This window comes from Oryctolagus cuniculus, chromosome 8, assembly GCF_051225735.1.
Source record: "Oryctolagus cuniculus isolate XC-2025 breed Fujian yellow rabbit chromosome 8, ASM5122573v1, whole genome shotgun sequence".
Taxonomy (NCBI): domain Eukaryota; kingdom Metazoa; phylum Chordata; class Mammalia; order Lagomorpha; family Leporidae; genus Oryctolagus; species Oryctolagus cuniculus.
In genome coordinates this window covers 79,624,190-79,649,316 of record NC_142874.1, presented here as the reverse complement: position 1 = coordinate 79,649,316, position 25,127 = coordinate 79,624,190, and the positions used below count along the sequence as shown (strand labels likewise).

The window sequence follows — 25,127 nt, the reverse complement described above, 5'->3', positions numbered from 1 at the left end:
GCATTTGTAATAAAATGCAAAAATAATGTTTATTATTAATGAATATATGGGAAATATATTTAAATATAATAAAGTGTTTTAATTTGTGTTACTATCTTATTAGAAGAAGCTGAGGTTGCAGATAAAGAAGGGCAGAATTCAAATTTTCTTGTTATATTTAAGTACATATATTGATAATGCAGATTCTTTTATTAAATGTGCCATATGTATTCCTTCATACATATACATTTGGCCTCCATATATTTACCTTTATTAAAAATATTTTTTGATTGAGGAATCTGTAGCTCTAGATATTATGTTTTTTTTATAGAATCTCTGTTCATTTATGACGGAATCCAGGAGAAATATTTAAAATGTAGGTACACCGTAGATATCCTACTTTAAGTACAGCAGGTACAAGGCAGATATTCTACTACTATAGAACATAAACAGTATTCTATAATTTAGGTTGTAGACATGCATGAAGTATGCAGTATGTAGAATGAATTGACAATGCAGTAGAAGGGAGGGAAGGGATAAAGAGACTTCAGTAGAATGAATTGAATGGAACTACCCTGCTATAAATGTCAATCAGTAGAAAACATCAGGGAGCAGTGCAAAATTTACCTGTCAATAGTGATGAGGAGTATGGTTTACCATTTTAAACAAATATCTTTCAATATTTAAGATAACTTATGTTTCATTTTAAGGGAGTATAACAAATTCTTGTTTAATAAGAATAGAGAGTGGTTTGAATACTGTATCTTATTTTTGTAACTAACGTGTTTCAGCACCACTACATCAGATATTGTACTAAGTTATTGAAATACATTCTAATTTGATGTCTATAATAGCCCAATGAGTAATTAGTTTATTGTCTCTATTTTACAGAAAAGAAAATTGTGGCTCATGGAGGTTCTGTAAATTGCCTAAGATCACAAGCTAGTGAGAGGCAGAACTGGGATAGTCTGAATATCCAAAGTCCATTCTCATACCCCCTGATCATACTCACTATATTGTAGAATTCAGGGAATCTGTATACAGTGAACATTATTGATTAAAACCAGGAATTTTAGAGGAGAAACGTTGCTCTAGTGGTCATACCTGCAGTAGTATTTATTCTGAAGAAGTGAATACCAATGGTATGTATTACACATTCTACATAAGATATTTTTAACAGTTTCCATTTCAGTAAATACAAAATTATCTCTTGGCTTCCCCCACCCATCTAACTGTCTGTTAAAAAGCAAGTTGAAGTTTCTCAAACACCACATAAACGCTTGTACATTTACTTATATATACAAATAATTAGAAAAATATATCCATAGTTATGCTGAATTCCTCTAAACAAGAAAACTTCTACTTGCAAGAATACTAAAGTTCTTGCTTTTTAAAATCATTAGACAGAATTTTTTTGAGAGACTTCCATCAAGCAAGTGATTATCAGATAGTGACAAGAAATAGAATTTTAAAATATTATTGTGACAAAATTTTCATATTTTCTATAATTACAAATAAATCCAATACTTATAATCAATCAATTTATTTTACATTAAAACAGTGAAAGGAGGAACAAAAGCTACACCAGACAAATATAAATTCATTTGTTAAAATTCAGAAAAACAAAATCTCTTAGAGAAATAAATGACTATCTTTTAAAGGAAACAATACAGTGATGGAGTATACATTTTTCTCATTGACTCTCTTCCTTATTGCTTATTTAATTCTCTTTGGACTTTTGTTAAATATAACAACATTTGATTTTGGATGACTTTTTGTAATATAATTTTTAGAGACTAGTATTTGACAAGCAAACATGATATTTTGGTGAAGACTTACAAGAAAATATTGTTTCTGCCTTTATTAGTATGAAGTAATCAAAAATTTCTTTCATAAGTTGAATAACTAGAGTAAAGAATAGAAAAAAAAAGAAGAGAAACAGCTTGAAATGCTTCAATGTCTTAGGAAGTTGTTTAAAAGTAAAGAAAGTAAAGTATGTCCCTTAAGACCATGAGAGTATTTATTTAAAATTTTAAAGGATCACACATATTAAAATTGGAGTCAACAATTCTGAGGTGGGTAAAATATGAGAAAATCAAGACATTCTTTAACCTGAAATTTTTCCTGATTTATTATAGTACAATCTCATAGCTCAGAGTCCCTTTAAGTGATTTATTAAGATGAAGATGAACTACAAAATTAAAGAAAAAATGGTTTGTTGTCTTCATTGTTAAACTTGTAAGAAAAAATGTATGCATTGATTGAAACAAGCAATTACTCGAGTTTGGAGAAATTTTCCTCACAGATGTTTATAGGTACATCAATGATACTATATACATAGTTTAGAGAAAAATGAGGAAATGCAGAAAATAAGGCATATTTTAAGAATTCTGATGACAAGTTGGGCAACCTTGAATTACATGAATTTTACTTGATGTGAAAAATATCTGCCTTCCAGTCTATAAACATATTTTTCATCCCACTTGGGCAAAAATGTTAATCTTTATTTCAAGAAAATCATTAAATTTCAAACTGGAGGAAACTAGTAAACAAATCAACCAAAACTCAGAACTCTAAATACACAATCGCAATGATTTATGTACGATGAAAGGCATCTGAGAAGCACAAGCTCACCTGGATAACAAGCTTGAGAATTTGAGAATCACAGTTAACAGTGGAACAACAAAAGTAATAGTGATTTACATTCACCCATGCTCAAGAAAAGTCCTTCATCTTTCTGAAAAAGATTAAGAGCTTCTAAGTCTGCTAGGAAAACAAACAAAAATCTTAATGATGTATTAATGCAAAGTTGGGATCTGAGACAAAAGATGTAAAAATCCTGTTTCTCTTTAAGAACACTCAGATTTTAATTGCTTGCTTAAAACAACAAAAACAAAGATCTTCATTTTGCTATTGAATCAATTACTCAAATTATAAGAAAAAGTAGTATTATTTACAGACCATAGAAAAATTTCTCTGGAGGAAATGTGAATTGATGGATAATGTTACCAAAGTCTGTGTGATTTACTGTCCTGTTGAAATTTTACCTTCGTGTATCACTGAAAATATTGACAAAGCCATAATATATCTTCATTGACAAATGGGATAAAATCCAACAAGCATGACAATGACCTCCAAATAAGACAGGACCTACAACTCTATGAGAGGAAGAACATCACTTCTTCTCTAGAAATTAACAATGGGTGGCATGGCTGAGAAATGGGTTTTAAGTTAGAGAAATAATGATATTTGAAGAGGTAAGTTTTAGATTATATTTCTTTGTTTAGATATGCTGTAAAAACATAATCTTCTACAATAGTAGATGTACTGGTATATATGAAAAATCCATGCTTTACAAAGATATATGTATATTACATAGAAGGCACAATGCCTTGGTTTTTTCAATTCATATCTTATCAATAAAGTTTTTTCTATCTTGAATAGTGAAAAAATATATGAATACTGCATCACTCTCAAGGTGAAAATGCCTAGATTGATTGTATGGTGCCACTGTGGATTCACTTATAAATGGCCTGCACCTGACAGTGATCCTGTGCAGTGCCAATTTCCTTAATGACCCCTTCCCCAAACTCCTGGACAGTTTTCATTAAAACCACAATACTAAATTCACTGAGAATGGCATGCCCAGCCACATAAAGTAGCAATATCAGTAGATTTGGGAAATTTCCCTTTTCCCAAGAGGAAACAGGTGAAAAACACATGAGGCTACAATAATTTCTAAAGTCAAAGAAATTCATACAGATGAGTAACAACAGAGGAAAATATATGTGAAGTCAATAAAATAAAAAATACTTATTTAAAAATCAGAGTTTGGGATGATAGCATTCCTTTTCAAAGCAAAGGAACAAATATCTATAAGTTAGCAAGGGGAAAATGTTAGCCCTTAACTCAGATATTGGGTTACTACTACCCTCATTTACAGACACCTCATTCTGGGTTATCAGTCATACATAGAGTTGTTGAAAACTGTGGTTAACAGAGGAACTGAGCTGTGTAATGACCCTTACAATAGAAACTGGATAATGACACAAAATCCCACATTATTTCTGAAAAGCTTACACAGGGATTAATGCTAGTAATTGCCAATCTGTGCATATATAACCATTAGCATTTTAGAAAGAAAGATTGAAGAGAATTCACACAGTGCTCTGTTCCCAGTCACAGGTACATGAAGGGGATAAATGTGGTGGGGTTCAGTCTTTCTACTTAACATTAAAAGTATCTTGAGAGACTCGGTTCTTGTCTCCAGTGCTATCTGACTTTCTGAAGCTCCTGTCTCAGCCAGGAGGGCAGAGGTTGCCCCAATCTGTGTAGTAGTTTGGACAGTTCCACATTATGATCTCGGTAGTAATTAGAGAGGAAAGTTCTAGACTGGAAAGCAAAAAAGAAAAAGATTTGAAAAAAACTTATTCATCAAACATGATTGTGTAACCTACATTTTTAAGGAATTTTGCTACAACATAGTTAAATACAAAATATTTGTTTATTATATTTTACTGCAAATAGAACTCATTTTTTATCCTTTGTAATGATATGACAAAAACATAGTTTTAAATTAAAAACAGGCCAAGATATATTCTCTAACATTATAGCATCTTTATTGTTGGATTCGTGAAGCCTACACAGAGAAAGATTGACAGCAGGAATATAACACTAGAGAAGAAAAAGCAAGGAGCTTGATGAGGCACCAAATCGACAGAAGTGAGTTCTGCAAAAACACATACATATTCTTTCAAAATTGGTCCATAGGATAAAAATTAAAATCAGCATAAATAATCATAAAACTGAAATTCATGATTATAAAAATAACTTGCAGCACACATGGACATTTTACTTATTCATGTTTATAAATGGGCTACAGGTATAGGAAAAGATTCTCACATCACTAATCAGCCAGGAAATAAAATTAACTTTTCTTAATCATTAAGTGGTTTTTGCTCTGTACTACAATGAGGTCTCTGAAATTTGATTTTTTTTGTAACTCTTACATTATTAGTCAATCTAAAGAGATTGGTCTTTATTCGAGAAATGACTTTAAAACAATATAAAACGTATCAATGGTTTTAATTTTATCTTTTAATGATATAGATTTCTAGAAAACAGAAAACTTATGCTTGAGTTTTCTCTCTGTATGTCTCTTTGTATTACCAACAAGCTAACTCGGTTCTGTATCTCTTTGATAAAATAGTGGAGGTGGACATTTTCCCTTTATAGTTAGAAGTGCCAATAGTACACTCATTGATTTCTCTTCTGACAGAAATTTCATCATCTCTCTTAAGCTTTTACCAATATTTCAACAAAAATGGGTCTTTTTGTTCATAAAACTTCTTTAGCAACTTTTGTGTATACTGTGGAAATGGATTTAAGACAACTACATTCTGTTTTGGACCATTTGCCAGGCGTTTCATTATGATCTTCCCTTAAACCATATTGTAAACACTCAAAATTTGGGATAAGATGTTTACTGTAGTAGTAGGAACATTATATCGATTTCTTGGCAGATTAAAGTGATTCCTAAAACCCGTTTGAAAATATTGAGCTCAAAGCTGTAGTGTAAGGACCTTCTGGCACTTCTGTCTCCATAGTAACGCTTCCATCACTTGTATCCTCCCTGGGCCCACCTTGCTATCATAGGAGAAATGCTTGTGCTGTCTGGCTGAGCTGATGCTGGCTAGGTGGCCAACCCTAGTCTGCCACATAAGGTATTTCTTCACATAGTTTCATTTGTATTGAGAAATCACTGCACTTCTGCAATTTCATTTATCATTTTTATAATATCTATTATAAATCAGTGACTATAATTTATCCATATTATAATAAATCTGGGGTCATAACAGTTTTATTTGTCTATCTTCTTCATTGTTTAGCTCAGTATCATGCATGGGGTACACATTGTGTATATGTATTGAGTATTTGAGTATACTATTTGTATATTTTATAGCAAATCACTCAATTACTAATTTATTTATGCAATTGCTTTGCACATTTGGAAAAAAACTATATTTCAGTAAGTATTTTGGTTTGAAGTGTATCAAGTTAAACAATTTTTAGGGATACATATCAATCCCATCTATCTATCATATATGTATTTATTATCTAAATATATAAAATTATTTATTCCCAAAGAAAGAGCAGAAAAAAAGGGAAAACATTTCTGTGACTAATTTTGAAAGAGCTGTTTGCACAGTTGTATGCCTGTGTAATTAAACTATTAGGAAAATATTACCTCTGGATCCATAGGTGGATATTTCCGGCCTTTGCCTTTTCCAAGGCATTTGGTCTTTCCTCCTTCCAGTAACTGACACCAAAAACCCTTTTGAGGATCAAACCTAAAGTAAAACATACAATGATTATATACTGTAGACAGAATTTTCAGTGAGAAAGCCTCAACAGAGGATAAGCACTGATTTAATTTAATTTTTTTTAACTTTTATTTAATGCATATAAATTTCCAAAGTACGACTTATGGATTACAATGGCTTCCCCCCCATACCGTCCCTCCCACCCACAACCCTCCCCTTTCCCACTCCCTCTCCCCTTCCATTCACATCAAGATTCATTTTTGATTATCTTAATATACAGAAGATCAGCTTAGTATACATCAAGTATGGATTTCAACAGTTTGCTCCTACACAGAAACATAAAGTGAAAAATAATAGATGATTTTTTTAAATGATGATGAAATCAGAGCAGACCTATTGTCATGTTTAATCCCAGTGAGAGTCAAGTTGGGAATTGATAATTTCTTCTTTTTTTTTTTTTTTTTCTATGGGTAATTATTCAACTGATTTGAGAGAAGTTAAAGAAACATATATTATATTTAAGTAGCTCTAATCAAATAAAAAATATAGATCTGTAGACCAATTTATTTATTTATTTTATAGAGATGGAGATAGAAAAAGATGAAGATACAAAGAGAAAGAGAGAGAGGTCTTCCATCTGCTGGTTCACTTCTCAAATCTAGTAACTGCCAGGGCTAGGCCAGGCCAACACCAGGAGCCAGGGCTGAAATCCAGGTCATTTATGTAGAGGGCAGGAACCTAAATACTTGAGCCACCACACCATCTGCTGTATTGTAGGGTATGCAGTAGCAGGAAACTGAAATGGAAACTGGAGCTGAGATTTGAACCCCAGCACACTAATACAGAATGTGAGTTTCCTGGGGCTGGCACTGTGGTGGTTAACGCCCTGGCCTGAGGCGCCAGCATCCCATATGGGCGCTGGTTCAAGACCTGGCTGCTCCACTTCCAATCCAGCTCTGTGCTATGGCCTGGGAAAGCAGTGGAGGATGGCCCAAGTCCTTGGGTCCCTGTACCCACTTGGGAGACCCAGAAGAAACTCCTGGCTCCTGGCTTTGGATTGGTGCGACTCCGGCCATTGCAGCCAATTGAGGAGTGAACATCAGATGGAAGACCCCCCCGCTGCCCCCGTCTCTGCCTCTCCTTCTCTCTCTGTGTAACTCTTTCAAATAAATAAAATAAATATTAAAAAAAAAAAAAAAGAATGTGAGTTTCCCAAGTGTTAGCTTAACTGCTGTGCCAAATACCCATCCAGGGTAGGATAATTTTATGTTGAAATTATTGAAAATCCTATTTCACCTATGAATCCATAAAAAAAGAAAAAAATCAAGACCCAGGGCTAACATTGTGGCATAGTACCGAAGCCTCTGCCTGTAGTGCTGACATCCCATATGGATGCTACTTTGGGTTCTAGCTGCTCCTCTTCTGATCCAGCTCACTGCTTGTGGCCTGGGAAAGGCCAAGTGCTTGCTCCCTTGCACCCATGTGGGAGACACAGAGGAAGACCTTGGCTCCTGCCTTAATATCTTTCCAGCTCCAGCCTTTGTGGCCATTTGGAGTGTGAATCAGCAGAAGGAAAACCTCTCTCTTTCTGTCTCTCCCACTTTCTGTAACTCTGCCGCAAATAAATAAATAAAATATTTTTAAAAAATGAAGACACAATAATCAAAACTGCAGCCAATATATAAAGAACATTTAGGATTTTTTTTTTACTTATTAATGTGATTTCCTTGGCAAAAGATATCAACAACTTTCTTTGAACGTTTCAATCATATATTAAACAGCTTCAATAAAGCATAGCTATGCTTCTCAAAATATAAGCCTAATTAAATCTTACAGTTCAGAAAATGTATGTTTTAAAATGGTTCTTTTTTTAAAAAGAGGAAATGAATATTGTAAAAATATATCATTTTTTTCACATAGCATGAGACAGGTTATACAAATGGTGAGTGGAAGATTAGACAACACTTCTTATCTTTTTTGAAGGCTGAAAATCCTATTACATAATTCAGGCCTATATACTCTTTTTTTTTTTTTTTTTTTTTGACAGGCAGAGTGGACAGTGACAGAGAGAGAGACAGAGAGACAGAGAGAAAGGTCTTCCTTTTTGCCGTTGGTTCACTCTCCAATGGCCACCGCGGTCGGCGCATTGGGCTGATCCGAAGCCAGGAGCCAGGTGCTTTTCCTGGTCTCCCATGGGGTGCAGGGCCCAAGCACTTGGGCCATCCTCCACTGCACTCCCCGGCCACAGCAGAGAGCTGGCCTGGAAGAGGGGCAACCGGGACAGAATCCGGCGCCCCGACTGGGACTAGAACCCGGTGTGCTGGCGCCGCAAGGCGGAGGATTAGCCTATTGAGCCATGGCGCTGGCCGTCAGGTCCATATACTCTTATGAAAAGAAATACAATGCTGCTTTGCTCCTATGGCTGCACCAAGTTTTAGAAGAAAGGATTTGTGACCTAATTATTTTGTTTAAAGTTAAATATGCAAGGATTTTTGTGTAGGATTAACAAGACAGGAAACAATGAAATAATGAGTCAAATAAGAAGGAAAATTTTAAATGTATTACTATGGGACTCAATGTACGCATAAAACATTGAAAGGTTTGCAGTTTTGTTGCTCAGCAGATGTTTTAGAAGGATGATGCCTAATTGACTGGGATGTAAAGTTAATTAGTTGCAGAATATTTTGTTGCCCTGGGCCCATTCCTATAATACCAGTGCACCTGCAATTTGCCTCTGCACATATGTGAACTCATTTAAGGAGAGAAGGAAATTTTCCTCACAGTTCCCTGCCCAACCTATTATTAGAGACCTGATCCTTGCAGTCCAGGTTGTCCTAGTACATGTTATCAATTAAAATTTAATATATCACCAGTTAAATGGATAAAAAGAAGACAGAGTCACATCCAACCAGGACTTTTCAATCTGCTCCCTGCCTATCAGAGAGCTTTCTCTGGTTTTCTTTAATTTCCCAAGAGGAGAAACAATTCAGCATGCTGTGCAAAATGAGATGGGGAAGTAAGGCACAATGGCTTCCCTAAACAGCATTTTCTGCCTCAGAATGAGAATATTTAATTGCATTAAGGTAAAATACAGCTCTGGCAACAGAGCCAGGATATTCACACATGCACTGAGCATATCTTCCTTCCCTGCTTTCAGGTACTGCTGATGTCTCGGTGGGCTGCATCTCTCCTTGCTCACCATAGCAGCAGTTGTAAGGCAGGGTTTAGCAAAACCTGAGGATGACAGCTATCCAGAGTACTGAAAGTGGTTTTTAAATATAGAGTTGTGATAACCTTGAATCCAAATTATTTTGCAGTCTTGGTTTCATTTATTGCACTGGCAACTTTATGAACCTTAAGTCTAACAAAGGACATTAATCCTCCCAGTTAGATCAATTCATTGCTTTATGATTTTATTTTAGTAGGCATGAAAATGTGAAATTAAGATGCCAAGCCTTTCTCAAATAATTGTTAGGCAACTTTTAGAGCAGGGTTATTTGCCATTCAAGTTCTTTTATTACACTGAACACCCCTATAATCATTAATTTTTGTTTTGTGTGAGACACAGTAAAAAACTTTATATTTTGTGCTTGCTTGTAATCTCTCCTTCAAAAGTATGATTTTATGGTTATCAAAACATAAGCAACTATTTGTAGTAAACAGGATAAAACTGTTACCTAAACTGCTGCTGAGAGTGAAGATCCAATATCAACAACAATTCATGCAAATCATATTAGAAGATGCTTGCCCACTTAAACAACAGGAGCATGCCTTGTGTTGTTATTTCCACGTGTAAGTAAAAACTTCATTAAAGTTGCTTTAGTGGGTAAAGAACAACCAAATCTTATTACCGCTTTCTCTGCCCCTTCATTATCCACTCTAATTGTCTAATTGCTGGTTTTAACCTGCTGTGACCTGGGAAATTATATAATCAGGCTTGTTTGAATTTTGTCTAAAATGTAATAGGTTCTGTATTAGTCCTTATAGGGCAGTCTTTCAGAAGTAAAGTACATGCCTTTTTAAAGAATGTTTTGGCTGCTAGAAAGTTTTGGGATTTTAAAGGGGTTGTTATGTTTAACAAATATTTTCTTCATTTTTAATTCCCTTAAGATGTGTTTTATTTTCCCAAGACATGGCAATAGTAGCTCTCATAAGCATTTCATTTCTATCTTGCAAATTACCCAGAAGAAAGGGCTGTAACTTTTTCACCTTTTTAACGTCAATTCCTAGGACATTTTCTGTTTGGAGTAGGTAGGCAAAAAGTTTACTTAACCAAAATGATATTAAGAAAAAGCTCACAAAAAGATAAATTTGTCATAAAGTAAAATATCTGTAAGGTAACAGTGTATAGGATAAAGTGCTCCAGGAATTCACAAAGAAGACACAACATGAATAATGAAAATATTCCTTTGACTGCTTTTGAGTAGCATAATGATGTAGAAATTCATAGCTAGTATTAATGATGCTATATACACACCTACCAGTGATAAATTATGATGGCAAATAATGGAAATGAAATCGAGCATGAGAATAGACTCACGTTAGTGCTTCAGAGTAATTATAATGCGGTGTCACTCCCAGAAACTTCTGGACTTCATCCATCACTGTAGCTGGGTCAGATCTCAACTGCTGTCCATCAATAATTAGTAACTGTAAAATCAAAAATAATCACTTTATTAAGAAGAAAACTAAATGAGTAGAGGGAGCTGCTCCCCTGACTTGGTACAGCATTACTAAATTAGGTCAGGATGAAAGGAAGAAAACAAACACTTCTGAGTATATCTATTGATATTTCCTATATTTGTGTCTTTCTAAATAAACAATAATTAAACTTTTCTATTGGCATAGTTTCTGTGTGACTTAACAAGTCACAACACTTACCTTATTTCACTGCAAATCAGAAATAAACACAGCTAGTTTCCTTCATTTTCAGTGGAAATTACATCTGCAGTGTAATCTGATACTTATCCAGCCTACTCAATCCCTTGGGCTAACCCTTGAGCTAAGGACTGTGAAACAGTGGGCATCCAGATGAAAATTAACCAATTATTCCCCACCCCCCAAGCTGTTCTTACAACCCATGAAAAGAATGGGAGAAATTGTTGTTCCTGTTTTTTGATTCAATTCCTTAGAATAACAGAATTATCTGAGCAATATTAAAAAATGACAATCCTGAATTTCTTGCTGGAGCTCCAGTTGTGCAGAGCTGAAATGGATATGTTAAGGGTATGGGTGCTTTCCTCAAATCTTGTTTCTTCTGTTCTGTGTTCCTGGAGCTGCTAAAACATGTTCCGTTTTACAGTCTATCATGTGACCTCCTTATAAGGACAGACACCGAGTGGGAATCTGCATACATATGGTGCTCCATAATGTTATTGTCTAACTCGCTGCTTGACAAGTAGTTGAGAGTGGTTTCCAATGAGTCTCCTCATTTTAGAATAGCTACTATTTAAAAAAAGACTCTCTAGAATGTGTTTCAGAGCCAATCAACAATTACCTAATAGTATTATTGCAATCAAATGGCTAAAAACCCTCACATTGTCCTAACTTTTCATTGTCTATGATTATAAGTGTGGCAATGTTAATTCACATTTTCTGTTTGACATTTCAGTGTAATCATGATATAATATGCATAAGTAGCTAAGTTTGGGATTTTACCTGAGAAGTGTCGAAGTAAGTCAGCCATCTCTCTATGTGTACTGCATACCATCCAGGAATGAGGCATCTTCTCTGCAAAGTCTTTAAGTCAGATGGGGCCCAATGACCAGTTGTAATAACTTCATAGAAATTAAATCTCAAGGCAGCTGGATCTTCATGTGATCGTTGGTGCTTTAAGAAGATAGTAGACTGTAGAGTCAGTATTTTATGCCCCAGCAGGTATGTGCATATGTGTGTGAGTTCTGTGAGTATATGTTTTATGTGGATGTGTGTGTGTGTTCATTGTATGCGTCGAGGTGTACTTGTATACGTGTTTATGTCTCCTTCATTACACAAAATAATAAAGATTGATTACTTGACTTTAGAATAGAAAATATGGCAAAGGCCGCCTGTACGAAAACAGGCATCACCATATTGCTTTTTTTAAAGTAAAGTCTTTACTGCATGTTATAAGCTAAGCTTATTGTTATCTTGATGTCTACAATGTTTAGAGGCTAGACAGAGGCAGAATACAAAGCATTTCTTTATGAATCTGATCACATGTGAAAATATGTCAGAAGCCAGGACAATCAAGCCTGCTGAAGAGATACTGAGATGGGTAAGAGTAGGTTTCTATGTTATACAGCCCATTGGTTCATTACAAGTGCACCTGCAGGTTCTGACAGTTTCCCAATATCCCTGTGTGGCAGGTACTACAGGTAAGGAGAGAGAGGGTAGCTATTCTTTATGTTTGTTTGGGTGTCATTCATGCTGTTGTTGCCCAATATCCTATTTTTTTGTTCTTCCATGGGTTTCTACCTAGCCTTGCTGATTTTCAAATACTGCTTTACTGCAACTTTTTTTTCCCTCAACTCCTCTGTCCTTCATACTAACCTACCATTGGCCAGGAAAGAGCAAGCCCAACTCAATGAGAGTTGAATTTCTTCCTTCCTTCCTTCCTTCCTTCCTTCCTTCCTTCCTTCCTTCCTCCCTTTCTTCTTTCTTTCTTCCTTCCTCCCTCTCTCTCTCTCTCTTTCTTTCTTGGCAGGCAGAGTTAGACAGTGAGAGAGACAGAGAGAAACATCTTCCTTTTTCCATTGGTTCACCCCGCAAATGCCCACTACAGCTGGCACGCTGCGGCAATCTGAAGCCAGGAGCCAGGTGCTTCCTCCTGGTCTCTCATGTGGGTGCAGAGCCCAAGCACTTGGGCCATCCTCCACTGCCTTCCCGGGCCACAGCAGAGAGTTGGACTGGAAGGGGAGCAACCAGGACAGAATCCGGCACCCCAACTGGGACTGGAACCCAGGGTGCCGGCACTGCAGGCGGAGGTTTAGCCTAGTGAATCGCGCCGCTGACCAAGAGTTGAATTTCAAAATCAATAGAACTTCACAAGCATTTATGAAGTTCCTTCATAAAGTAGAAACACTGCAATAGTTTCTGGAAATAAAAATTATATAAATTGTGCATAATCATTATCTTCAAATGAATCAAATCTAGTGTGGGAGACAATAGATTGTAATAAGTCCTATATTAGACTATAGATGACTGTTACTTGCTGTGACAAGAAGACCAATAAGTGTGTAATTCTGACTTAAAGGTGGAAATTTTTCAATGGCTGAAATTTTTGAGTTAAAATGTAACAAGAAAAGTTTTGGTGATCAGAAACAGCATGGAAACTAAGAGAAGTTTATCATCTACAGTAAGTTTGAGCCAAAGTAGATAATATATGTGGATAATTGAATTGCTTTTAAGAGTTATCTAGAAGTGAAAATGAAAAAATCTAGCACAGGGTATGGATAGAAGTGTTTTATCAGGGTGAAGCCTGATAAAATTGCATAAAAACAGGTGTCTTGAGTGAGTAATGGGCCTTATGTGTGAGTTAGAAGTAAAAATAACTAGAAAAGTAAAGATGACTAGAGAATAATGAATAATTAAAGAGTAATAAGGCAGTGGCAAATTGCTGGGGTTAATAAAAGTCCCCATATTATTTTAACTATTGACATTGTTACTTGTGTTTGTATTATTATATAATATATGGAGATTATGCCATTCATTTAATTAACAAAATACATAGAAATTATGTGTCTTGAATAAATAATTATAAACATTCTGTGTTTATATTAATATGATACAATGGTACTAGCATTTCTATTTCAAGAAACGATAATATTGATGTGTGCTGCATTGATTTACACTATTTTAGCATCAACTTTTTTTTATATTCCTGAAACCAAGAAGATTAGCACAAAAATATGACCAGAAAGTCACAAAGGGACATATTTTATGTAAAAATAGCACTATAGCTTCTTTGTGAGGCCCATTATAAAAATATGGCATAGAAATTACAGTGACAGGTGACATTTGTAGGAGTTTCTGAATTACACATGCTGAGCTTTGGATTTATGGTATTTACTGAATAGACAGGACTAGCTAAGTAATAGGCTACATTATTTTGAAATGTGGAGCACTTTGGGGGTCTCCTCTTACCAATATGACAATAAAAAGTATTATCAGAAAAAACAATTCCTTTCAAACCTGTATATTCAAAGAATTTATTTGAAGAGCCAGGTACACAGAAGAACCTGCATCATATAGATTCTCCTTTATTTAAATTGATTTCTCTATGTGGGAAAATAATTAATTTAAAACTGCTGTAAGTACTGAGCATGATTTCTACCAGGAAAATATTCACTATTTCCCTTGAATACTTGAATTCAACACTTTTAATTAAGATTTACCATCAATGCTTTTGGCACAATTTTCAGAAATAAGTTTATCTTGCCTTGCAGTGTGAGTTTTCATAAAGTGAGAAAGGCATATTTTTGTATCTTATGGGAAATAATGATTCATAGATTCTGATATGGTAATTTATGAATCTTGTTTCTAATCCAAGTACTTCACTTAGATTCCCAACTACTTGCAATACCATTTGTAATGTCATATTTTTTTATGTCTAATGTTATTTGCTTTCAGCAATACATATGTGTTGAAGACATTATAAAAATTCAGGAAAAAGAAGGAAAATAACTTTATTAAACTTATTTTCCTCTTTAAAAATTTCCTATAAGTTTTTATCTTAGCATCCATTTCTATGTGTGTTAAATTTACACATACACAAAATGCACTCACATGTTTGGGATTTTGATATATATATATATACACACACACACACACACACACACTGCTATCACCACAAATTCAATTGTCAATTTCAATAAGGCTGTCATAACTGTAGTCAACTATACACTTTTGCAATCAACTTTATCCCACCTTCATGTACAAAGATTTGAAGTTCCCCTTTTTCTCTCCTCAAAATGTTACTTCCCAAAACTATCATCTTCCTTTGCATCAGATTGTATGATTCCAGACTGGCCAAAAGGAGAAGGTCATCATGGTCACTTCAATGTGTCTATCCTATACCTTTGAGTTGACCAGCATGTGCTGTCCCCCAGGTTTCAGCGTGCTGGGGACCTAAGCAAAGGCTATTGAGTGAATCCAGTGGGCCTACAGACTTGGAAGACTGCAAAAGGGTGTGTTTATTTTTGGTAATTGATTCATAAAATTTAACATTTTCTTTAACAGGATTGTGTAAAAAAAAGCCACATTATTTTATCTGTGATTTTAATGCCAATAAAAATCAGTTATTTTCCAGTTTTTTGAAAAAGAAAATTTTTATTAATCATGATATGAAATTGACATAACATCCTATTAGAATTGGATTAGGACAAACAATGTAGCTACAAAATTTATATCAAATGTCCAAAGTCAGTTTTTTTAAATGTTTCAGATATATCCAAATGTTTATGTTCAGCAGCACCTCAAAAGAAGTTGACATTTAATGAGGGAATAACTAAAACTTTCTTACTGATTGGAAACGTTTTAATTATGGTTTATAGCTGTTCCCTTTGTTCTATACAGTTAATTTTAGGCTTTCTAAGATATATTTCTAGGAGTAGGCATTTAGTTTGGTAGTTAAAACACCCACATTCCAAATCAAGTGCTCAGATCCAAAGCCCGCATCAGCTGCCTGACTCCAGCTTCCCGCAAATACAGATCTTGGGAGGCAGCAGCCGATGGCTCAGTAATTGTCTTCCTGCTGCCCATGTGTATATCTGGTTGGAGTTCCTAGCTCCTAGCTTTGGTCTGACCCAGTCCTTGTCTTTGCAGGCATTTGGGGAGTAACCCTGTGGATATAGCCTCTCTCGCTCTCTCTTGCTCTCTCTCTCAAAAATAAAGAATTAAAAATAAAACATATTTCTATTTATTAAACTATTTCCAGTAGCCCTCCTTTCCTGGATCTTCAGAGGACCTATTACCTATATCTCTCCTTAACTTTATCTCACTTTTTCCTTAAAAGTTTTTCATCTTAATCCAAATCATCACCACCACATAATTCACTTTCCTTGACCTCATGTACGCTTCTGTGTAGTTAGCATGTCTTATTTTTCCCCTTCAAAATCACACTTCTGAGTCTTTTGCAATTGGTCCCTTTATTTCTTCATCCCCACCTAATTATTCCTTGATCTAATCCACTTGTTTTCGCTCTTTTCACTCTGCTGTTAGGGGTTCCACTTCTCTCCACATCTTTCATTTTTTTATTTACTTATTTTTAAAAATATTTTATATATTTGAGAGGTAGAGTTACAGATGGTGAGAGGAAGAGACAGAGAGAAAGGTCTTCGTTCCGTTGGTTCACTCCCCAAATGACAGCAACGGCTGGAGCTATGCCAATCCGAAACCAGGAGCCAGATGCTTCTTCCTGGTCTCCCACGTGGGTGCAGGGGCCCAAAGACTTGGGCCATCTTCTACTGCTTTTCCCAGGCCATAGCAGAGAGCTGGATTGGAAGAGGGGCAGCTGGGACTAGAACTGGCACCCATATGGGATGCTGGCACCACAGGTGGAGGATTAATCTACTGCTCAACGCCGCTGGCCCCCACATCTTTCATTTTAAAGAAAAAACTTCAAGGCTGCTATAGCATAATTGTTTTATTTCTTATTAGCTCGTTGGCACTGTCATTTCCATCTCTACTTGGCAGTCTGCCGTCTCTTGGATTCTGTGTTCCTATGCTCCTGGATTTCTTCTTTTTTTCATCAATTTGGCTGTATTTTCTTGTCTCTGTTGCTGCTTCATCCTGCTCTACACTTACATCTCTAAACCTTCTGCTAGAGTGATTTAATTATTTTTGTGACTATTGCTTCATATCTCTGATTCACAAATCACTGTTTTTGTCCCAGACCTCTCCCCAGGGTCAGCTTACATTACTATTCCTTTTGGTTAAGGCAACGCTATATCCAAGTCATGGTCATCACCTGCACTTCTTTAGCCCAGTACCTCTCACTCCACCCCACTCCACCTGTATTCTTTATTGATTCTTTTTTTTTTTTTCATGAGAGTGTGTTCATGACTTCCAAATGCTCAGAGAGAAAATCAACTCAACCTTGATACTGCTGCCTCAACATTCTCAACATGTTCTGTAGATTTTTTAATGATTTATTTATATATTTGAAAGAGTTACAGGGAGGATGGGGAGAAAGAGAGAGAGAGAGAAAGAAAGAGAGAGAGAGAGAGAAAGAAAAGAAAGGAAGGAAGGAAGGAAGGAAGGAAAGAAGGAAGGAAGGAGAGAGAGAGAGAGAGAGAGAGAGAGAGAGAGAGAGATTACATCAGCTGGTGCAAGACTGGCCCAAACCCAGGAACCAGGAGCTTCATTGAGGTCTCCTTAGTGGGTGCAGGGTCTCAAATACTTGGGCCATCTTTGTTGCTTTCCCAGGTGCATTAGCAGGGAGCTGTATGGGAAGTGGAGCAGCCTGGGCTTGAACTAGTGCCCACATGGGATGCTGGTGTTGAAGAGGACAGCTTTACCTTCTATGCCACGGCACTGGCCCCAGGTTCTGTAGATTTTAATCCTGAAACATCTCTTGATACTTTATCCTTCATTCAGTTTCTACTTAACTATCTTTACCTTTTCTACCTTCACTTTGTCTTCAGCACTATTGTCGCTCCCCGTCTTCGTGGAGGAACGACACTAAACCCTGCCTAGGCTTCATATCTGAGTCACGGCACCATTATGTTGCTCCCCCTCTTCGTGGAGGAACGACACAGGACCCTGCGCTGTTCTTTCGTCTGCTCGGCCCTCCCCGGGTTTGCTGCTTGTTCTTCCCGGGTTGGCTACTATCCCTTCCACCTCCGTGGAAGGGCAGTTCCCCCTGGCCACATTCCCCACTTCCGCAGGGGAGCGGCACACCGCCGGCCGGCTCTCTCGGGGGCTGCACAGGTGTTCCCCTTAGATGTTCCTGGTGCATGTTGTCTCTCTCCTCCTTTATAGTCCTCTTCCGCCAATCCCAACTCTGCTGCCCACACGCCAAGTACGCTGCTCTCCTCCAATCAGGAGCAGGTCCTGCAGCTTGTCAAGTTGGTGAGAGGCAGCTGGGTAGAAGCTGTTGCCTCCTCTCCCAGCGCCATATTGTGGGAGAGCAGATGCATAGAATAAGTCTTAATTCCAGTAACTTAGTCCAGTCCAGGTTGCTCCCCACAACTATGGCAAGAGACTTTAATTCAATATCTCTGAATGGTCATTTGTCATGCTCCAATCTATTCTTCAAATAGCAGATGATACAAAAAGTTTTCTAAACGAAATCTAGTCATCTCACACTGGTGGCTCTTTTTCAAAGGCTTTCAGTTGCTCAAAAAATGCAGCCCACATGGTGTCCTCTTAACACCACCTCCTGCTGTCTCCTCCAAAAGTTCTCCACTAGTCACACCTCTTCAATGCATCTGGGCTTTTTATTAATGATTCACCATTACTTATATTAAAGCTCTGAACATATTTACTGCTCATACCTGGTACCAGGAGTATGCCCTGTCTGAGGGGTCGATGAGGATGGTGATGATCTTGGCTTTGGGGATGAGAGATGCAGCTCGCTTTGGAGCTTCCTCCGAATGAAAGTAATTAGCACTCTTTTCAAACAGAAAGTCACTGGTGATGTTGGATGGGGTAGGGAAGAAGTCCATATACCTGAAGGCAGAGAACAACAATTAATCTAATATTTCTTTCTTGTCCTACTCTGAATAGGAAATACTTCAAACATATTTATATTAGTTCATACCAGTTTCTGATCATTGTGCTGTAATAGTCTAAACAGTGGATATTCCATATGCTTTATTGTGCAATCTGAAATACTTTGGTTCTGATGACACATTTTGGGGAAGGGAAGAAGTAAGATGGAATAGGTAGGCTGATAAGGAACAGAGGGTGAGATTCTGTGCTAGGAGCTATCTGAAACCAAATCCAGAAACATTAAGCTTACTCCTGACAAGCAGAAGCTTGAATGCAGAAATTCTTAAGGTGAGATTAAAATTCACAAGACTGAAATAAGTGTAAATCAAAAGAGTCACAAAGTTCCAAATAGATCAGGGCATTTTTGCTCCCCTTTTTAACTTCTGCATAATTTGTCGTCTATGTAGCAATGTGAACACATTATAGTCTATCCAGAGTAATTAAGGGGATCTTTCCTGCCAGCTGATCCTGTGGTGCCTCAGCAGGTTCATTCCTCCATATGTTGTCAGAACGTTCCTCTGCGTGTAGATTATGGAATCAATATGTTCTGAGGTTAATTCAGTGCAAAACTTTAATGATGTGTGTAACCCTTCTTGCATTTCTTCACTTCTCTAAGCCTTAAATGTTTTAGATGTAAATAATGAGAGCAATTAAGAAGTCATATAAGACTTGCTTTTGTCTCTGACATTTGTTATTATTTTCCCCAAATGTGGGGTGATAAAAATACCATCTATATTTCTGCTTAATATTTTGTGTTCCATTTGAGCTCTCAAATATAGAAAAAAAAAAAAAACCTGCTGTCACACTTCGGAAAATTTCAATCTAATTCCAAAACGTATTTAGCCCCTTAAAAGTAACATATGATAGTAATACCTTAGATGCTGAGTGTAAACATTACTACTCATGATGGGAAGCCAGATATGCTCACTGGTATCAACCCTAAAAGAAATGGCTCTTTAACTGAGGGCAGTCTCACGTGTGACGATGTCATAAAGAGAGATCTATAAATGTATGCATTGAAGGGCAGTTTCCTCGTGTGAGATTTGTGTTATTTAACTGGGAATTAGAAATGAAATACAAGGCCATATTTTCTTGGAAAACTAGGATACAGCTTGAAAAAAAATCACCACAGTGAAGATCATTCCATAATCAGTATTATTCTGTTTTAGCGTTGGGGTATATTTTGACTTTTAATTAATTTTATAATTTATGAAGAGCTAATTAATGTTTTTTTATTCTTGTGTCTGACTAGAATTGATTTGGCTTCTGAAATGCTTTGTAATTAGTTTCCTGACAAATATGAGCCCATAATATAACATATATGCTTAATGAAGATATATGTCACAGAGTATAAAATAAAGCAATCTATTGATTTATTCATTTCCTCAAGTATCATTGTGAAGACGAATTGTTTGTTTAGTAAAAAAAGGCACAGTAAAATAATAGTATGCTTAAAGAGAATTTTAAATATCCTTATGAATAATTCTGATGAAAAATGTTCCATAAAGTTATTTATTCAGTCTTATTAATTTACCAGAAAAATATTATCATTATTTCACTGTCCAAATGAAATTACAGGCAACACTGATTAAAAATATCATCATTACAAATCAATTTCTAATTCAATGTGGTAGAATTGAACATAATGAATTTATTTGGTAATTATGCAGATGCCATGCATACATCCATAATTGCTCTGTAACAACTGAGCATGTGTTTAACAATGGAGTTTATTTTTTGTTATTTATCTTACCAGTCAATTCCCTTGTGATAATTGTTGCCATTAAAGAATTGAACTTCCTCAAATGTTTTTGGGCTTGGGAGATTGCTGATGATAGAAGGGTGCATAAGAAGAAATAAATAAAGTGCTGTTGTTCCTGTTACAGAAAAGAAGGGTAAGGTTATATGGCAGCAAAAGAATAAACAAAACATTAGTTGAGAATTTTGTTTGCTCAAAAACTAATATGGAAAATCTTTCCACTATCAAATTGATTTCCTCAAAATCAATTTGGTTCTTTTTTTGTGGCAACAATTTAATTGTTCTTATATTAGTGTCTGTGATTCTATCTATCTAAATACCTAGTTTTCTTTAGGACATAGCCAAAGTGAAGTGGACTGATGACCCAGCTGTCATAGGACTTCAGAAATCCCAAGGATCAGTTTCCCTCATGGAACCAGTTGAGTGGCTAAGTATCAAGAGCACAAGTGTCTCTATCTCTTTTTCTGGTATTAGGCACAGTACCTAAACTTGGGGGGTCTTCAATTAACATCCAAACTTAGATTAATTAAACCAAAAAATACAGCAGAGGTCAATGTGTTACTGTCTATATAATCCTGAAATATTGATTAGTGATAAATCACAACAAGACATATTTTCTGCCCTCAATAAACTCAAATGCCTGTGTGGACTTGTCAAGTACGGAAGTAATTGCAATGCAGTGAGAAAGGTGCCATAATGAGAGATGGCCAGGTGTTAGAAGAAAATGGATGATACAGGCAGTGACGTCTTCTAGGAAGAAATGCATTTTTAGGCTGTCCCTTAAAAATGTGTTATTGCAGCACGCCGGCCGCAGCGGCCATTGCGGGGTGAACCAACGGAAAAAGGAAGACCTTTCTCTCTGTTTCTCTCTCTCACTGTCCACTCTGCCTGTCAAAAAAAAATGTGTTATTGAGCAAGTGTGGGAGAATAGGAAAGGATCAAGAACAATTGTCATTTGAACCCACACCTGTCCCCCTCCCCAGCATGTTGGACACTCAAGTGTGATGACTGAGGCAGTAGGCTGAATCAGATCAGCTTTAAAACCTTCTTAATGGGCACATCCTAGAAATCTCAGATGTAATCTCTAAACCTTATTTTCCTCGGAGCCAGTCAGGGACTGTGGGCAGCAAGGCCACAAAATGACTGGATCATTACAGCTGTCATAAATCAAGGCTTCCCTTCTTGAAAAGGTCAATCCTTTAGCACAGAGGAGAGTGTGTTGGATGTCTCAGCCCTGGGAGAGATGAGGATAAGCTACCCAGGTGAGATGACAGATCAATTACCATTGCAGCAAGGGATCTGGAAGCAGAAAAGATCAGAAGAGGGCTGGAATTTTGCTCTAAAGTACCTTGGCTTATATGAGCAAAAACTATGGTGCTTAAAATATTAAGACTGCCACTGTATGATCCTGGCAGCTTTACCTGATCACCAAGATTGCAAGTGATTTGAATAGCTAAAGGACAGAGTCACAATAGATCTACAGTGACCAATCACCTTGGATAGAAGACATTAAAATATCTAGAATGGGTGGCTCCTAGTGAAATGAGATGGCAAAAAATTAACAAATGCATTATGCAGATTTCCTTACTAATTTAAAAGACTTAACAAATATAGGATCAAAATCATACAAATCACTAAAAAAGACACCAAAATATGAAAGAAACAGAATTTACTAAGAACTTAATTAGAAGGGCAGGCGTTGTGGTGCAGCAGATTTAAGCTGCAGCTTGCAACAATGGTATCCCATGTTGGAGTGCCAGTTTGGATACTGATGTTCCACTTCTGATCCAGCTGCCTAATTATTTACGTGGGAAAGCAGCAGAATATAGCCTGAGTGCTTGGGACTCTGATACCCACCTGGGAGAGCAAAATGCAGTTCCTGGCTCCAGCCTTCACCTGGGCCCAGACCTGCCTGTCTGAGCCATTTGGGGAGTGAACCAGAGGATGGAAGATCTCTTTATCTTTCTGTCTTTCCCTTTGTCTCTGTCACTTTGCCTTTCAAATTAATAAAATAAATACTTTAAAAAAAAAGAATGGAATTAGAGGCCTAAAGGCCAGATAGAAAAAATACCTTGAAAAGAATGAAAATTTCAAACATAAAAATTGAGGGTTGAGAGAAGTCTTGAAGAACTGATTATATTTGCTCCTGAAAAATAACAGGAATTCACAGACAATAAAGATAAGAAAAAATATTTCAAATCCAAAAAATCAATTAAAAGTAGAATAGTTGCTAGGATTGAATGTGGAATTTGGAATGATTCTTTTTAATAGTTTTTAAGATAGGATTTACATACAAGTATCTAAAATATGATGAGAATGGGGAGGAGAGAGAGAGAGGTAGATTTTTGGTATACATAAGAGATCTGAGGGAAATGAGAATTTACTGTCACTGAGGTGTTGAATGTAGATGGATGATACATATATAAAGGAACATTTTTGAATTATTGCTGAATATGCAAAATGTGTACTTTTTATCTCACTGACCAGTATGTAGAAATGTTAGTCACCCTTGTGGTTACAGAATTTTACCCAGATTTTCCCTTGGCAACAGCAGTATGTTTATATTCTGAGTCCTAGTCCTTCTTGCCATTAGGAGCAGGAAGAACATGAGGACAGATTGACAGACAGGTAGCAAGTGAGAGTGTTCTCATGCAAGGAAGCAGATTCTTGCTTTATTAGGCCCACTATCTCGAAATACATATATGTTCCTATTGTCACCCATGTTTTCACCTATTATTGGCATTTATTTTAATCCAATTTCTTTGATACAAATGTTTCATGGGAGAAGAGGTCTCACATTCTGTAATAAAATTTTTATTTTATATGATATGCAATCAACTTGTCTTCAATATTTTTAATGTTCTAGGATAAGTCAGCCAATCATGAGAAATTCATATTCACAGTGGGAATACTGGTCTTCTGGAAGATTCAAGGCCAATGAATTAAAACATTGGAATTATTGTGTTACATTTAGTCCTATTAGAAATCCTCTTTTATAATGGATAAGTCTGAAATTTGACTTTGAATGACAAAGAATATATATCTGTCTGAGGGATAATGGAAGGACTCTACCATGATGCCCAGTGTTTGTGGTCCAGGAATGCCACCATGTTCACTTACTTCTCTTCCTCTTTCTTTATTCCCTTACCCACTTGCAGATGGTGGAAAATTCTTTTAAGATTCAGCAATGGCAAAGTGGGGTATCACAACTCTCAGTTATCACCTCACAACAACTGAGAACATGGTCCTTATAGGATAATTTTTCTGCCTCACGTTGACTGTAAAATATGCAGACACTATATTTAATTTGTTGACAAGCAACTTTGCATATAAGGACAGATTGTTAGTATCTATCTGTGATCCATAGCACAGAATTTGCAGTTTCTGACAGCAATGGTATTTTACCAACTAAAGCAATATGGAGAACAAAATATGGCTCAGATTGCTATGATTTGATTTGAAGGATTACTATAATCACTTTCATATTACAATACCATTTCACAGCACATAAAAAGTTGTTATCATCCATTTTTTCTTTAATTTCTTGCTTGCTTGTTTGTCTTGGAAAAGCCAAAACCAGCTACAGGTCATTCCCTACTGGTATGTCAAATATAAAAATCTAAAGATAAAACTTGCTGTCTTTATAAGTACAAACAAGAAAGGAAAATAGATTTACAGCTACAAACCTGTAATTTTCTAGCGGAACTAAGAAGCAATAATATGACAAATGATAGAGGATGTGTCTTTAAATTAAATTTTTAAAATAATTTTATAACACAGGAATGTTTTATTTCTTTAGTGGTAATTTCAGAGTTAGCACTGCTGTAAGGGAGTTGGTAGAAAATGAATGCACATTTTAAACAACAAAAAGTGATAGATCTAAAAATATGTGTTGTTTGGTCTCTCTCTCTCTGTATGTGTGTTAACTTACTGTTAACAATACAATTTATGTTCCTAGAGGAAGAAAAGCTTTCAACAATCAATATCTAATAGTCTGGGAATTTTCCCCACAATCTTTAAAATGATCTACTTGTTTGTATTACAAATATCTTCATCTGGGCCAGCCTTATTTATTGTGACTGTTTGTTTTTGTGTTATGGTTTGTGCACTCACAGATGAAAATGCTTCTAGTCAAAGTGGTGAATTCAAAATACAGCTACTCAATAAAAACTTTAATTAATCAGGACATGAGCGAAGTGTATAAAACTGCCACATGCTGAAGAAAGAGTAAAATATTCTAATTGAAAGTGTCATCTCATTGGTGAAATATTTTCAGTCTCTTTTAGTACATTCTTATACAGTGTCCTTCAGTGAATGAGAAAATATGCAGGAAAAAAGTATCTCGTGAACCTCATGTGTATCAGAAAATAAAT

The 25,127-nt window shown here is 36.1% G+C and overlaps 1 protein-coding gene across 1 annotated transcript in view; it reads right to left on the bottom strand.

Annotated features, from left to right (window-relative positions):
• Positions 1-827: 827 nt before the first annotated feature.
• The window catches only part of NDST4 (N-deacetylase and N-sulfotransferase 4), a 302,613-nt gene continuing 278,313 nt past the window's right edge, over positions 828-25,127 (bottom strand). Inside the window, exons 9-14 of the mRNA XM_051820067.3 lie at positions 20,749-20,872; positions 18,779-18,953; positions 11,961-12,131; positions 10,843-10,952; positions 6,227-6,329; positions 828-4,371 (exon numbers count right to left, since the gene is read on the bottom strand). Of these exons, the coding sequence (XP_051676027.3) occupies positions 4,252-4,371; positions 6,227-6,329; positions 10,843-10,952; positions 11,961-12,131; positions 18,779-18,953; positions 20,749-20,872 (803 nt within the window). The 3' untranslated portion in view covers positions 828-4,251. The remainder of the gene's footprint in view (positions 4,372-6,226; positions 6,330-10,842; positions 10,953-11,960; positions 12,132-18,778; positions 18,954-20,748; positions 20,873-25,127) is intronic.